General features: G+C 39.6%; 1 protein-coding gene across 1 annotated transcript; it reads left to right on the top strand.

Annotated features, from left to right (window-relative positions):
• The first annotated feature begins 1 nt into the window (after position 1).
• Positions 2-7,999, top strand: WDR12 (WD repeat domain 12). Its single transcript, XM_056496253.1, has 13 exons — positions 2-178; positions 265-359; positions 1,297-1,391; positions 2,039-2,145; positions 2,961-3,076; positions 3,480-3,634; positions 4,289-4,334; positions 4,525-4,610; positions 4,806-4,946; positions 5,061-5,166; positions 6,091-6,223; positions 6,732-6,804; positions 7,517-7,999. The coding sequence occupies exons 1-13, from the start codon at positions 138-140 to the stop codon at positions 7,592-7,594; spliced, it is 1,272 nt and encodes a 423-aa protein (XP_056352228.1). The 5' UTR covers positions 2-137; the 3' UTR covers positions 7,595-7,999.
• The last annotated feature ends 8,879 nt before the right edge of the window (positions 8,000-16,878 follow it).

Here is a 16,878-nt window from a genome sequence, read left to right as displayed (position 1 = left end):
GGCGCCGGGAAGGCGGCGCGCGCGGCCTCTCGGGAGCGCGGCGGGCGCGCGGCACGCGGGCGGTGCGCGGTCCCGCGGGGGGCTCGGCCGGGGCGCGCCGCGACACGTGCTCGGTGCCGGCAGCGGCGACAGCAGCGATGGCGCAGCTCACGGCGCGGTTCCGCACCGAGAACCGCAGGTGAGCGGCCTCCCCTCCCCTCCCGGGCCGGGGGTGGGTCCGGGGGCGGGTGACGCGGAGGCGGTAACGGAGCGCTGTGCCCGCAGGTTCGCCGTGGAGGATGTGCCCTTCTCGGTGCCCGCGACCTCCGAGACCCCCGACCTCAGCCAGCTCATCAACAAGCTGCTGGCGGCAGCGCACGGTAGGTGCCGGGGGCGGCCCCGGAGCCTCGTGTGCCGGCCGGGCCCGCGGGGCTGTCACAGCCGGGCCGGCCCTGCCCGCTCCGGCCTGAGGCACTGCCGGAGTGGGTCTGAAACGCGGCCGGGCACCCCGGGAGAAAGGGACCGAGGGCCACAGGCCAGGCTGCCACACATGGCTGTGGAAGTGTTGCCCAAAACCTGGCACGAGAACTAATGAAACTAGAGTTGGGTTTTTATAACAGCCTTTAAAGAAACCTCAGCTATTCTGTCAGTGCTGAAATGGGCCGACTGACTTGAAAGCTTAACTTGTCCAATATTGTTGGAAAATCCCATTTCCTATAAGAAACTGGGTCAGTGGTATTATACCCTGCTTCTTGAAATTCTGCAAGTTGCTTTTGACCCAGGACATTGCAAACAGTCTTGAACAGAAAACTAGTGCACAGTGCTATGCTTCTGACAAAATGCAGAGCTTTTGTCATTTATGCCATCCAAATGGAGAAATACAAACCAAAAGTCCTCAGGATTTTCCTACTGCTGCCACAAATGCAGGGCTCTAGCTGGTGGTAGCAAGTGACAAGATCCATACAGAACAGTCAGGAAGCACTGCTAGGATTTGATCACACATAGCTACGGAGAAATCATAATAAGAGGCAAACAACTCTTTGAACCCCAAGAGCAAATTTTCCTTCCTCTTAACTTAAATAATCCTGTGGAAGTAATGGGCTGCCCATTTAAAACTGGAAGAAGAAACTAATTGGTTGGGGTTTTTGTTCTTGTTGTCATTTGTGTTGGGGTTTTGGGGGGTTGTTTATCATGTTTGGGTCTTTTTTAAACTTGTCCTGGCTCCATTTTTCTGAACCAGTCACAAAATGATGCCATTCTTGATGGTATCAAATGAATAGTGACACCTGAACGTTAATTTTTTCCCATTTGTTTCAGAGGATCATAAGTATGTGGAATTTGACTTCCTTATCAATGGCCAGTTCTTGCGATTGCCACTGGTCACACACATGGAAATGGAAAATATTTCCACAGTAAGTCGTATTCTGTGTCACCCCTTCTTGGACAGTAGAACAGACTTAGCCAGTTTACTTCAATCTGATTTAGGTACTACACTGTCAGCTAGGTAGATTTCCTAGCTCAGTTTCATTTCTTTTCTGACTTTGCCAGGAGAATTCCCTGTATTTTAAATCTTTTATGAACTGCAGTGCTTAAAGACTACAGAAAGAGCAGTGCAAGGAATGTTACCTACTCTGTTGTCCATGTATAGTTCAGAGGGGAAATTCTTCTCTTACTCAGTTCATCATTAATACATTTTTGTCTCTTATGGTGGGGGATAATGGGGATGTTTAATATTACCTCTAGAAGATGTTGCAAAGTGTTTTAGATACCAGTTTTGTATTTGCAAATATAGAAGAAGAGGAATGTAGAAAGAGTGAAATCACTTGCTTTTGCTTCCAGCTGTTAGTAGTAATTTGATAAAAAATATGGAAAGCAATGTAATTCATGCTTTTTTTCTAAATACTTCAGTTCTACTGATGTGGTGAAGGATTTGGATACCAAGACCGTTGCTCAATAAAATTGTATATTTGTGCCACACTTCTGTTAAATCTTACTGTTAGTGATTAAAGAAACAAAACCACGCTACATCACTAAATAAGTATTTTGTCTGTGAGCTCAGGAAGAAGTGGTGGAAATAGAGTATGTGGAGAAATACATGGCCCCTCAGCCAGAAGAATGCATCTTCCATGACGACTGGATCAGTTCTGTTCAAGCCACTGAAGAATGGTACCACACTAAGCCAGTTCTAAGTTTTGTCTTGCTTTTATTCATGTTCCTCCATGGTATCAAATAGAGCAGCAGTATTCTCTCTTTTGTAATCCCTTGGATAGTTTTTTTTCCCTCTTTAGTTTTCTTTTTTTTTTTAACCTGTCAAGTACTTGCTTTTGTAAGCAGTTCACTGGTTTCACTGTCATGCTTCTACATGACAGTGACTTTAACACAGGTAGAAAACAGCTAGAGACTGAACTTGAGATATAAAGGAACGAAACAAATACTGTTTAGTATCCTTTTTCTTAAAGGAAAGCAAGTTTTCCTCATCTCTTTTTTTGCTTAGGCCCTTGACTTCCAATGTGACACCTGTTAGCAACAAAGAGAATAGCATACCTTTCTGCAGAGATTTTCCCAAAAAAAGCTAAATATAATTGCCTTTTTCTACTGTATTTTCACATTAATTTTCCAATCAACTAGGTAATGTTCATATTTTAAACAGGGATTTGAAAATGCTTTGAGAACGTCTGGCAACATACTAAAAATAACAAATTAAGTTTTGAATTATGTAAATTGTGTAAGGGATCTTAAGTGCCATTAGCCAGGACATGCAGTACTCTCACTGCTTGTCTTTCTAGCCTGTACTCTTGGCCTCCCAGTTGCAAGGCTTTAATGAGGCTTTGCTCTGTAGCAAAAAGATATTTTTTCCTCTTTCAAGCTATTTCTTTCAAACCAGTTACTGTGCTAATAGTTTTCCAAGTTTAGGGTTGAGGCTTTATTTCATTAAAGCATCTGTTGGTCTTAAACAGTGTTTCCAATGCTGTACCTTGTAGGATATTAACTGGCTGCTACGATCAGACTGCTCGGATCTGGTCTGTGGAAGGAAAATCTATCATGACAATAGCTGGGCACACAGAAGTAGTGAAGGATGTGGCATGGGTGAAGCAAGGTCAGTACATATAGCAGGGGAAGAGTAGTAGTTTGATTTACTGGGGGAGAAACATTAGCATTCCTTTACTATGAATATTTAATTATCTAAATGTAATTATTTCAGTCTCTGTCAGTGGTGTAAGAAATGAAGTCATGGTGTGCATAAAATAGTCCTTTGACAATAACAAATATAGTTGCTTTAAAATGATTGTTGTCTATCCACCTTGCAGTCTCCATTAGCAAATACTGGTGTGTATGTAGTTACATTGATTGTATATTAATTGTACTTGCAGGTAACATGATGTAAAGTGAACCACATATGAGTTTCTGTCTATCTGCTGTTTCTTCTAGGATGAGAACAGTTATTTATAAAGACTTTGGAAAGCTGAGTTGGGTGTGAGTGTAACTTTTTTCTTCCTCAGATAGTTTATCATGCCTGTTACTCAGTGCTTCCATGGACCAAACTGTCCTGCTCTGGGAGTGGAACGTGGAGAAGAACAAAGTGAAAGCCCTTCACTGCTGCAGGGGACACGCTGGCAGTGTCGAGTCTGTGGCTGTCGATTGTACAAGAACCAAAGTGAGTGACTTCTGGAAAGAAACCTTTGTGTTTTGGGATTTAGCAGCCTGCACCTCAAAAATTCTGGTTTGTCCTTGCATGGGTATTCATCATCATGATTTTAGGCACAGTGATAATTTTTTCAGTCTTAGGAACTTTCAGTCAGAATTAGGAGTGTAACATCAGTGCTAAGCCACAGAATCACTAAATCATTAGTTTAGAAAACAAGTTAATTTTTAAAGTGTACTTTAAATGAGAATTTTGTGCTATAACGAAGTTTTTTCAAATTGGAACTAAATTTTCTTGGTGGTTTTGGAGGGAAAAAATTTTCCAGAGTTCTTGGAAGAAGCAGGTGGCAAAGAGGTTCTTTCCCTTCACCCAGGAATTCAACAGTTATGAGCACTCCCACCAAAGGTGGAGTCATTGCTTCCAGCTTGACTCAATATCAGGTTAAAGTCAAACTTCTTGGTGCTGAAGGAAATAGGTATTTTGTAGATATTTTTCCTACAAATGAAGTAAAAAGAATAATTTGATGTATGTCAAACATTTTTGGGGCGATTTTAGGAGCCCAGCACTGTTATTTGTGTGTTACAACCCATTGGTTATTTTTCAAGCAGGTCTCTTTTCCAAGGTCTATGTGCATCAACATTTAACAAAATGTTTCTGTTCACACAGTTCTGCAGTGGATCCTGGGATAAGATGTTAAAGATCTGGTCTGCAGGTAAGATGTAAGTTTGTAATGCTATACATCACTATGCTGAGTTACTGGTTAGGTTAATTATACAATTTCAGATCCTGTTATCACCTGCATGGTGGTTGTAGGCACCATAAATATGGGGATTTGCTTAATTATTTACATGGAGATGGGAACTAAAAAGCCTGTAGCTCAAGTTGCCTGTCTTTTGTCCCAGTACCTACAGATGAAGAGGATGAAATGGAAGAAGCAGCAAACAGACCACGGAAAAAGCAGAAAACTGAACAGCTGGGACTAACAAGGGTAAGATGAGCTCTGGGATTGACAAGGATTTTTCTTTAGAAGTGTAGCAACAAAAAATAATTTCTCTTTGCTAAAAGTGACTTTAAAACTTCTGCTGGTATGTCTCAGGCTTTTAATAATAATCAGACTTTTTTATTTGTTGAAATAATGGATTTTTTTTTATAACTTTCTCAATCTGTCACTATTAAATTTTAGACTCCCCTGGCAACCCTCTCTGGCCACACAGAAGCCATCTCCTCTGTGCTGTGGTCAGATGCTGAAGAAATTTGCAGTGCATCATGGGACCATACCATTAAACTCTGGGATGCTGAGACTGGAGATCTCAAATCAACTTTGGTAAGATCACTATACTCTAGCTGTAGGTTCAGCTGAAGTCCAGCTCAGAGAAAAAGAAAAAGCTGCATAAAATAGTAGCTCCTGTCTTAAAGTTCTTCTGTTCTTTACTGACAGACAGGAAACAAAGTGTTTAATTCTGTCTCCTACTCACCCCTGTGTCGACGTCTTGCATCAGGGAGCACTGACAGACATATCAGACTATGGGATCCTCGTGGCAAAGGTGAGCTTAAACATGCACAGTCTCAAAGATCAGAACTTTGTCCTGTCAAGAGACATTGCACAAACTTTCCTGGTCCCTCTACTTGAAACCAGCCATTTGGGGGCTTTTATTAAATACAAACCTTACATCTATTTTGTGTACTCTGTGCAAGACTTTTAATTTCTTACCTAAAAATTCAGATTTTTTTTTTTTTTTTTTTTTTTTAACTTACTAGTGAATGTTCAACTGTGCAGTTGCAGAATGGATTTTTTTTCTTTGTTTTTGTAAAGTTCAGACTGACGCTAGTCTAATAATCATTAAAGTGAAACAGCAATTGCTTGGACATATTTCATAAACAGATGAAATTACAGGTATTATGATTGAGCCTACCAGATTTATTGTCACAGACATATTTCATAGAATGGTCTGGGTTGGAAGGGACCTTAGAGATCATCTAGTTCCAACCCTCCTGTCCTGGGCAGAGACTCCTTCCACCAGAGCAGATTGCTCAGAGCCCCACTCAGCCTGGCCTTGAGCACATCTTTTTTGGAGGCTCTGTTTAGGCAGTAGAAGGCCACAAATAGTAAATAGCATTTACTTGTTTAGCCTCTGTAAATGTAATCCGAAGTTCACTAGTATATTACATGCTTTTAAAGAAAGCAATTTTTTTGTTTGCTTTAAAGAAAAAAATCTTTGAAAAGGAAGTTTAGTGACAAGAAAATATATTTTAAGGGGTTTTGGGTTGGTTTCTCTTTTATTCAGTTTGGTTTGTTTCTTTGAGTTTTTTCCTTCCCCAGAACTTGTGTGGCTTACATTTTTATTCACTTTATTTAAAGTTCAGTTAACACTTAACTTGAATTGCATTCACACTGGCTTTTGTACACATATTCAAAGTGCTGGTTTCAGCATCTGCTGATGTCTGTGTTTTTTCCTCTTTCTATTCAGATGGCTCCTTGGTTCTTCTGTCTCTAACTTCTCACACAGGCTGGGTTACATCTGTGAAGTGGTCCCCTACCCATGAGCATCAGCTGATCTCTGGTTCTCTGGACAACATTGTAAAGCTTTGGGACACAAGGAGGTAAAATAAACCTGTGTATGTTGCTATTCAAAGGCATGTAAGCTTACAGGGTGAGCTACCCCTCATGAAATAGCAAAAGCAGTCAGAGGCATTCAGTGAAACACCTGTGGCATTTGTGAAAACCTAGGTTTTGGAAGTCAAACATAGGATAAAAGGGAGAAAAATACTTGTAGTCTACCACAGGGCTGGAAAACATGCTGTTGAGCAACATCTACACATGGAAGAAGGAAGCTATCATAAATTCTTCCTAACAACCGATTGAATTTCAGTCTTGAAGTTGTTTACAACTGCTGCTTTTACAACTTGCTGCTTTTCTGTTTGGGGATGGAGGAGAGGATAATATTAATGTGATTGGCTCTGGGGAAAGCAGAGGAAGTATGGTCGATGTCTGAGCTCTCTCTCACTGTTTGTAACTGCTTGATCACATCTCTTTGATTGGGATAGCATTTCTCCCTGGGACCAGTTGTTTGTGATTGCTCACATAACTTCAAACCTGTTTTTCCACTAGTTGCAAAGCTCCTCTGTATGACTTGGCTGCTCACGAAGACAAGGTTTTGTGTGTGGACTGGACAGAAGCAGGGGTAAGAATCTGAAGAGCAAGTTACTTGATTTATACACATGGTGTTTAGGAAGAGAGCTAAAAGCAGTCATGGGCTGTTACTTCCTTATGCTTAAAGCTAGAAGAGAACAGGCAGTTGTAGTTGTGCTGTATTTGATGTTTGGGTTGTGGTGTCACAGGCACTGCAGCATATCCCCACACTCTGCAAAGGGGAATGGTGGGAGCAGAAGCTCTGTGGCTTTAACTGAGCATTATAGTTATATTGCAAACAAGGAGGGGTGAGAACAGCACTGCACCTTATTCAGAAAACACATGTTCCAAGGTTGTTTTCTGCCATTGGGACTAAAGCAGCAGCATGAAGTAAAGCTGGGGTGTGGCACATGGGGGAAACTGTATAATCCTTTATAGCAAGCTGTTCTGCTACTGTAGGGGTACACACATATTTGAAATTACCAAAAATCCTCATTCTGTGAATGTTCCAAGATGCTCAGTGTGGCTCCTGTTCACTGTACAAGTCAGGGAAAGCTTTGGCAGCTTTCCTAAGCAGCTTCCACAATTTTAAGAGGATCGTAAGAGACAAGGTTGCTTCTGCACTTTGATTCCAGGTTTTAGTCATGCATTAACAGTTCATTATTCATTAGTGCTTTTTATAAAGGAAAGAAAAATTGAGTTCTTAACTTTTGTGTACTTACTTTGCTTAGTTCTGATATTAATCAGTTTCCTTCTCTCATCAGTTGTTACTGAGTGGAGGAGCAGACAACAAACTGTATTGCTACAGATACCCAGCTACAGCCTCTGATGTTGGGGCATGAAGGTCAACAGCCAGAAGACTTTTTAAAAACAGATTTTTGCAGAAGTTGCTCTCTATTAGCATCTCTACACAATTAACTTCCAAAGAAAGGAAATTTGTTGGAAAAGAAAGGAATTTGTTGCTCAGAGAGCTGTTCCTGGTTTTGTATTGGTAAACCATATCCATACTTGTCACAGAAAAATAGCAAAGCCTAAATGGGATTCATGTGAAACAAAGCCAAGGTAATTTCCTCCCTTTTTGATGGCTTTGAATTAACATCTTTTTAAATTACTATTTGTATAGCCCTTTTAATAAGAAGTAAACTCTTTGCTGATGCTTACAGAAAAACTATGTACTGACTAAATTATTTTTTGAGTTTACCTGCTTTCCATTGGAAAAAAAAAAAATAAAGCTTTTATCAACAGTTCATTGGTTTAGTGTGTCATTTCAGATAAAAATGAGATTTCAGTGTGGCTGTTGGCAGTTCTTATGATTTGGTCCTTAATTAAGACCCAGGCTTCTTTCTAGGATGAAGACTTGGTATATGTGCAGTGTAAACTGCATGATAGAGAGGGACTTGACAGCTGTACTGGCAGATGAAATTCCATATTTTAGTAGCTCATAAATTAGGGCTGTAGATTATAAGAATACCAGCCATGTACCACAGTACTTGTGGGACTTGTTGCAGTACCACTAATGTGCTGTCTTGGTCCTAAAAGCAGATGTGTAAAAAAAATAGTGGATCACACAGAGAAAGCAGAAGTAAAAGTAATTAGTTCTTAGAATAGAAAAAGTTGCAATAGCTTTTAGATTGATAGAGGATAAACACTGGTGAAAATGGCAGAGGACAGGGGAATGATCTCTGATCCCTTTGTTCTGCAAGTGAAGTACTGCAACTAACAATTTACATGGCTGTGTCTAAAGACTCATAAATGCAAGGTAAGTAACCTTAGTATGGTTCTCTTGCCTTCCCAGGAAGATTTACAAAACACTTTTTATAAAGATCATGTCACTTGAAGTGTCAGTTTATCTTTGACTAATACTTAGACTTAAGAAAACCCAGCTGGCATTCGTTGTTTTAGTTTCAAATAGTGAATCCATCAGATCTACACTCACTTGTAATAAATACACAGAATGTATCCAGGAGGGTAGGTTTTGATTGATCACAGTGAAAAGCAGGACCATTTTTATACCCTCTTGTCTGGAAAAGTACTGTGGCAAAGGAACAGACAAGGAACTAAGTAAACCATAATAACATGCAGTGATAGCTGTGTAAGTACAACATATTTTTGGAACATATCTGTATTACCATCCATAAATTATCCTGAAACCAATACTTTTTGCATTTGGCTGACAGTTCTTTGGATAATCTGTAATCTTAAATAAAATGTTTTAATAAGACTTTGCTTAAAAACATGCAGTTCTTCCATTTACAATAATCATGTGAAATTACAATGGTCAACATGAGTTGATTTTAAAACTGCAGAAGAACTGAGTCAAAAACATGGTAATACAGAATCAAGGTGCTGATAGTGACTCTACTCACAAAAAATACTTTTTTCCTCCACTAAAGACCATTTCTCCATATTCCTAGTGCCCTAGTAGCATAATACAAAAATAATTTTTATGCACTAATTGCCAATTTTGCTTAAAGTGATACTACAAGTGAGGGGAATAAAGACAATAATCAGCTACTGCAAGACTGACCTACATTTGTTTTTTTTAATTGATGGGAGCTGGGAATTGGCTTGTTTTTCAGAGGCTCTGTAGTTCTATTTCTGTCTTTTCATTCTGCACTGACACCTGGCATAAACTGTCCCCCAGCACATGTGTGCTGCCTCTAAACACAGTTCAAATGCCTCCATGCACTAAAGCCCATTAAAAGCATTAATTCAAGACAAGGGTTCACCTGCTTGGTCCCTGGCTTAGGGTCACACTTGCATTTTCTGTTCATGTGCTTCCTTTCACCCAGCTGGTTCTTTCAGCTTTCTTCTTGCTTTGAGAATTTCGTCTTTGCTTCTGGATGTATGCCATCCCTTCCCTAGAGCCAGCCCTGGCAGAGCACTGTTTTTCTCTCTTGTTGGCAATTGGTTAATTTTCTGAATCTCAGTCTTCTCACAACTGGGAGATTGAATTAAAAACAAGGGAAGGGGGAAGGAAACAGTAAATATTCCAGTGGCACACAACCTGAATGTGTGTGTGTGGATAATGTGGATATGTGAGTTCGGGCCAGCAATGGAGATCTCCAGCCAGTGCTGCTCTGCCTGTCCCTTTCAACCTACATTCCAACACCTGGGGTGAGGTTTGGCCTTAGTGAAGATAAACTTATTGAAGTTTTAATTGGTTTTGTACAGGCTGATAAATTTCCAGGAAAAACTCAACGTACTCCTCTGGATTTTAGCATGCATACCTTAGGAAACAGATCTAACCACATATGCTTAAAGTGACTTCCACAATTTAAACAAAAGTGTTTCAGCAAGATTGGAAAGAAACACAAAGAAATACACTTCTAATGAAAACTCCTGAGGTATGAGATTTTCTCCTGAATATTATGACATTTCTGCAACAGAAAGCACTAGATAGGCACATGCACAGATTCCCCAAAGAAAAAATACACTTTTGTTACACTCTTAAGTTGATTTAAATCTTGTTAATTATCAACTTGATGCTTAAATGTGGCTACAACTTGAAGAATTCCAGAATTTTTAAGGCTTTTCTCATTACTGAGGGTACAAATTCTCTCCAAAATTATGTGATGATAAGTATGATTCTTAAAAAAGCAAACAACCCTCTAAACAACAATAAACAAACAAACAAAAGTTCCCAAACAAGTAGTGGATGTGATTTAGGCTGATCTGTTCCATAAGCTCTCTGAAATTTCAGTATGTGTTTTTTTTCCTTGCTGCAGGGAAGGCAAAGAGGTTTAATCAGAATAAAACTTCATGAGAACTAGGTCAACACACTTCACATTTCAGTTCTGTCAGAATGGGGCCCAGCTGGCCCTGACACACCCCAGTCCAGGTGTAAATGGAGTTTCTGCATTAACACCCTGCCTGAATTTGAGTAGCACAAGGCTACAGTGACCTGCACAGATACTTCACTGGCTAACAACAAATTGTAGTAGCTTACTTTGCAATTTATAATGCCAAAAAAAAGTCCAATCAAGTTTGAATCACCAATTTTGTTTGATGTAAGCTCATTGGCAGAGATCTCAAATTACAGGCAAAACTTAGGTTGAAATTAATTGTAATGAAAACCAATTTAAATTGTCCTGTAAATTGCATGAAATGCAAAGTGGTTTTTCAGCTGCCAGTGAGAAGCTGGCTAAGTCTAGTTGAGGAGAGACAGCTGCTCAGTCTGGATGAGTCTGTTGAGCCATCCAAATCAAGACATGTACGGCAGGGAATGCTGAAAACGTAACTCAAACCACAAAAATGTAAATTTATGTGGCAATTTCAGAAATATTCATACTTGAAACTTCAAAATGCTGATTTTCCATGTCTTTGCAATCTATTCCACTGGACAACTAACAGCCTGTGACCAACGGGGGATCTTGGTAGAAAAACACTGCAGAACTAAATAAACATTGAAATAAATACTTTGTGGTTAGTACTTACCCTTTCAGCCTATAATGTATAATTTAAGCAAAGAAAATTCTTTGTGTGTTGGAAATTACCTCTGTATACAAACCAGAACTCACAGAACACTGTATGTAGAAACATGATAACAGCAAAACATCCCAATAATCTATATTGCTTATCCAAAAGAGTCCCCCCATCACACTTCCTACAGTCTATGGTTTATAAATTTAGAAAAGGGAAGTACTGATTTCAGTCAGACCACAGCTGTTCTAAACTGCATGTGAAAGACAGCTGAAATCCCTTGGAAGAGCCTTCAGGAAATGCTCAGTGAATTCATTCCTCTCCTTTAACTCTCTCTCTCTCCCAGTTCTTGAAAACTATTCAAGTCTGTTACACACACTTCTGCACAAAGCAGAAGTCTCTCACAGATTTCTGCTCCCAAGACAGGTCAGAAAATACAGCTGACAAAGCACAGAAAAAATTCTGGAAGTTGCAACATTCACCAAAGAATGAAGATGACTATGTGGTAACATCTGATGCAGAGCTGGATGCCAGATTAGTGATAAACCTATGAACCATGAGGAGAGTCAGTATGAATTGATAGTTAGAATATAAACAGATGAAAATGGCTCATTCTCCGTGCCAACAACAAATACTAGTTACTTTCAACAGAGCACCCTCAGCTGCCTGTATCATTTGCAAAGCCCAAAAAATAGTATCAAGTGTTAGAATGACATTATTGTTTTCTGAAGCTGTTCAGCACCAGAGAGGAAGAGAATCTTAAGCTATTTTCCCCTCTCAGTGGTGTCATCACCTATCTGTGCACACACACTTGGTGGAACAGCTTAGCAGATTTGAGTTTGCTGCAGTAACCAAAGTGTTACCACAGAGTCTGGCAGCCAGGCTGAGAATTCTTTGTCATGTGGACTTGTTTGGGGATCAGGAGGATGACAACAAAAAAGCTACACTCTCCTTTTTTAAAATCCTTGCAGCATTGAAGGCTACCAGGTGACACAAACTCCCTATTTGTGTGATTCCAAGCCTTAGGCACCCTGCTGATTGAACAGTGGATGTGGACACCCAGAGCCATCTGCTCAAAACACAGACTGAATCAAAGCCTGAAAGGTGTGGTGTGGGTGTGCATTAGTGGGAAGTGTTGTTCATACTATGATGCCTGGAATTCACAACAAACATGTTTCCTAATGTCCCCTGTTAAAGCCAGTAATTAACTTTCTAATTTAGAGAGCACAAATTTCCCTCGCTCTCCCATTCTTTTCCTTTCAGGTTTTGCATAAACCCAAGTGTGCAAAGGTTTGTGCAAATTTGCAAAAATTTTTTGGTCTTAAAAAAGAAAAGAAAAGAAAAAAAAAAAAAAAAAGAAAAGAAAAGAAAAAAAAAAAAAAAAAGAAAAGAAAAAGAAAAGTCAACATTTGACAGAACTTCCCTGAGTTCCACTAGAGAGATCTTATCTCTCAGGTCTCAGATTGGTAGTTTCTTTTGGTGGATTCTGAGCACAGGATGAGGTGTTAGAATTCGCCAGCAGTAGGTTTTTAATGCTTGGAGTAGAAATCAAAAACACTTTTGATGTTACACAAAAGATCTTGTTTCCATCTTACATCAACATGCAAATGGTACTCTTGATATAAGTATAGGATATGAAAGAATAATGGATTTAACCATCATAATGTTTTGTTTTTAGGTTTAAGAGTATACAGAGACCTTCAATGGATATTCTCTGTTGCTTCTCAGAAAACAGCACTTATCTGCTGCAGCTACAATACTAAATAAAGTGTTTCCTAGATCTAAACAGCACAAATCTAAAGAGATCCTGGTTTCAGTCAACCTGCTCTAATTCCAGAGCATGTCAGTTAATACAGTAAAGCCTACCCAAATTAATGGCATTAATACAGATTTACAGAGGAGCTTACATGCAGCCTACCTGCATGCAATTTACAATAATTACATTTATAACTTAATGTAGCTAAAAAACTGAGTCAGAACCAATCTCCAAAAATTCAAATGCTCCATGTCAGTGAAGCCTTTTCTGACAGGAAATAAATAAGATTTGTCTTCATAGTAACTAAGCTTTGGACAGAATGGTGAGGGGGAGGAGATGATGGTTTTTCCCCTTTCTAATCCAATCTATTTAAACAGAGGAATCAAAACAACAGATGTTTAGTATGGTACTGGCGCCACAGAATCCAGCATGAACTCACCGAAGATCAGGAGATGAGAGACTACAGTTTCCCTATTTCAGCTTTCCAGTCTCTAGGCTGCTGTGATTGAAATGTGCAGGTCCAAATGGTCCTATTAAAAGCAGCCATGACTTGTCAGGAAAGCAGTTTCCAAGCTGTGCACCATCCCACCATGCACCACTCTGAACCTCTGCAGTATCTATAGGTATTGCTTGCTACATGCAAACAGAGGATTATCAGACAAATCTGACCAGATCATTGTTGAGAATAATAATACTACATACCAGAGAAGTCTGTCTTAATGAAAGAAATCTCTGTTTCTAATATTTTCTTAGCTGGCTGCAGTATAGTGCAGCAACTGAAAAATATTTTCACTTTTGGAATGCCTGAACTGTAATCTCTTACATCTTGGCTGACATGTTTGAAGGTAATAATTTTGCTTAGCTAGCTCAAGTATAGCCTTTGCCATTTCCTACCATCATTCTGTATTTATTTTTTATAATTTGTGATACAACAGTTTGTAGGGCTGCTATTTTAAAAAGTTGGAGAGAAACTTTTTTCATTTCCCTCTGCAGCGGTGTATTTTTGCCATTTACTCTCCTTATTTTGGTACCCAGTCCCTGTTTTACAAGCAAAGTATCTAGTTTCTTATTCCTCACAGGAGCATCAAGATCAAAAAGGTAAATTCTTCTTCTTTTTAAACAGACCTGTAGGCTAACACTCCAATATAGCAGACACTCTGGGTTCCCACTGCCATGTCACCATATTTCTTTTCCTACACACATTTCTAACTCTCTTGTGAGAGCAGGGCTGTGGCAGCAGGCACTGTTCACCTTTGACACACGTTTCTGTCATTGACACTGACTCTGCATGCCTGTGCTGTGAGGTTCCCCCCCACCCTGAGAGGAATTCCTGAGCACCTGAAGAACAGGGGTGAGTGAAAAGCAAGCACAGCTGATGCTCTGATGCAGCCCTGGCTGCTGACATCAGTCCTGCAGCACCAGCAGGGCCCTGGGGGGAACCACTGCCCACACTCAGACCTCTGCACACCTGGGCCTGAAGCCACCACCCATTCTCCAGGAGCTAATCCTCCCTCCTGACTGTGCTCATAACTACTCTTGGTTAAAGGCACAAAGATCACCACCCTTCTATGACTTTTGTCATGGTTGCACTTCATAAACTGTCTACAAGTAGCACTCAGCATGTGTCAGCCATTCAGTTCCACTCTTGTTTCTGTTCTTTGTGTTGCTGGGAAGCTCGATTGCTATAAGATAAAAGAATATTTCTATATTTAAAATTTTCTAGTTTTACATTCATACTGCTCATTTACATGCTTATATAATAAACAGTAGAATTGATTATGTCCACAAAATAATAAATCGACAATTTCCTTCTAAAAAGTGTTATCTTTTTGATGTTCTTCCCTTCAAATGGCCTGCACAGATACCTGCTACTGAGTATCAGAATACTGATGGGGACTTTATGGTACATGCCAGCATAATAATATGTAATTGCTTATGTGGTATTCTTTATAAATCATACAGTGCAAAATGACAACTAATGTGGAAAGATTGTAGAAAATAAATTCCCCCTTCATTGCACCTTTACCTCTTAATCCTTAAAAAAGAAAATCACCACCAAAACCACCCTGGGATAGTAAAATCAATATTTTACAGATATATTAAAAATATTTACAGGAAATGGGTTGCAAACTAATATTTAAAATTCCATTACAACTGCATAGACTTTTAAACTGCTGTTCACAATGAGCATTTCAAAAGTGTTAATCAAACTTATCTTAAAATGCTTTACAACATATACATAAAATCATATACATAAGTGGTTTCTTATTTATTTTTAACTTTTTGCATTTTGTGTTATTTTAGGAATTATTTAGACATATATTATAATTTACATATAAATTTATTAAGATATTATAATTTTTTCTAAGCTTCCATGAGTCCCAAGAAAAAGAACAGAAAATTTACCTTATAAAATTCCTGGAAATGTTACTGGGAACATCTTCTTAAATCCCAGAGTTCACTTACAGACATTTTAGTAGAAACCCAGCAAACCCCACCATATTTAATAATATGGTAAAATATTTACATTTGTCTTCCTTTGTAGCATGCCTATATATCCCTTAAGCATTTTTTCTTCCCAATGCCTATCATGCCACCATTGTTCCATATGAAGTCTGACATGCATAGAAGTGACTTGTTTTTTTAATTCACTCTTCCCCCACCCCCAGGTACCCCACATCTAACTGCAAATGTTATCAAAATCTGGTTGTCTCATGCACTTTAGCAGTTTGGAACAAGGGGCTGGTTCTGCCACCCTCAGAGCACTCATAATAAAAATTGTCAGGAAATTGGAATTGCCACATATCTTACTTTTCAATTACTTTTTTTTATAGCCATATCTGAGGAAGAAAATAAGCTAGGGCTCCATCAATGTCTCAGGCAGATCACAATGCAAGGGAATCTGGAAAAAAAGGATAGGAGTCAAGGGCAAGGTTTTCAATTTAATTTTTTTTAGTAGTCCCCATTCATTCAAGTTGAATGCCCTGCTGTTAATTCATATGGAGGGACACGTGTCAAAAGCAGAAGCCACTTCATACTTGAAGAGAAAATCACTTTGCTAAACTCTCATGTCTGCCAAGTGTAACAAGTGCAAGGGCTGAAGATGAGGTGATAACCAGGCATCCTGCCCTTCTCTTCCCCAGCTGAATTAGTGCCTGCTCTGTGTCTTTCCCACACATCCTTCTCCTGTTCAGGCTGGGCTAAACAAGTACCTCAGAACTATTGCTACTGTAAACTCACCAAATGCCAAACTCCAGCCCCATAGGCTGACACTTGGCAAAGCCCTGTGCAGTTCTGTGGGAGGGATCTCAGTGCTCCAGGGCCCAGGCAGCAATTGCAACAGCTGCTGTTACACACTCCAGCTGCTCTTGGACATCGTCATCAACAGATTGAGGGGAAGCCAAGTTCAATGCAACTGCTGGGCAGACAGACACACACCTTGCTACCAAAACCAGATCCTTCCCCCACTTGTCTACTGTGAGTTGGCAAGAGCAGAGGAGTCATTATTACTGGATGACATTTTAGTTCTAGTTATATTTAGAATGCTGGGAATTTCAGTTTAAAGCCTAAGTTGGTTTTTGCAGTGTTCTGATGCAAAGCTGTCCAAGCAGACAAACAGGTTCCTGTTACTGCTGTAAATTCTGAGCTGCATTTATGGAACATGCATCTCTGGTACTTTTACACTTTGGGGCAGGGCATAGCACAGCAGAAAATCAACTTTATGTACCACCTTCTAGTTTAGCATTTATTATTGCTCTTGCCATGTGGTAAAAAGACAGTGAGGGGCCTGTGTGTGAAAGCTGAAAAACATGCACACTAAATTCTTACTATTCTGTAATTACACTAAATCTACTTCTCCCACATCTCCCCAACACATACTGCTCACTTGCACTCTTGCATATTTTTATATTTTTACTCCTTTTACATTTACATTGACCTTTGTTTCAC

This window comes from Oenanthe melanoleuca, chromosome 7 (genome assembly GCF_029582105.1).
Source record: "Oenanthe melanoleuca isolate GR-GAL-2019-014 chromosome 7, OMel1.0, whole genome shotgun sequence".
In the NCBI taxonomy this organism is placed as follows: Eukaryota; Metazoa; Chordata; class Aves; order Passeriformes; family Muscicapidae; genus Oenanthe; species Oenanthe melanoleuca.
This window is presented reverse-complemented; position numbering and strand designations above follow the sequence as displayed.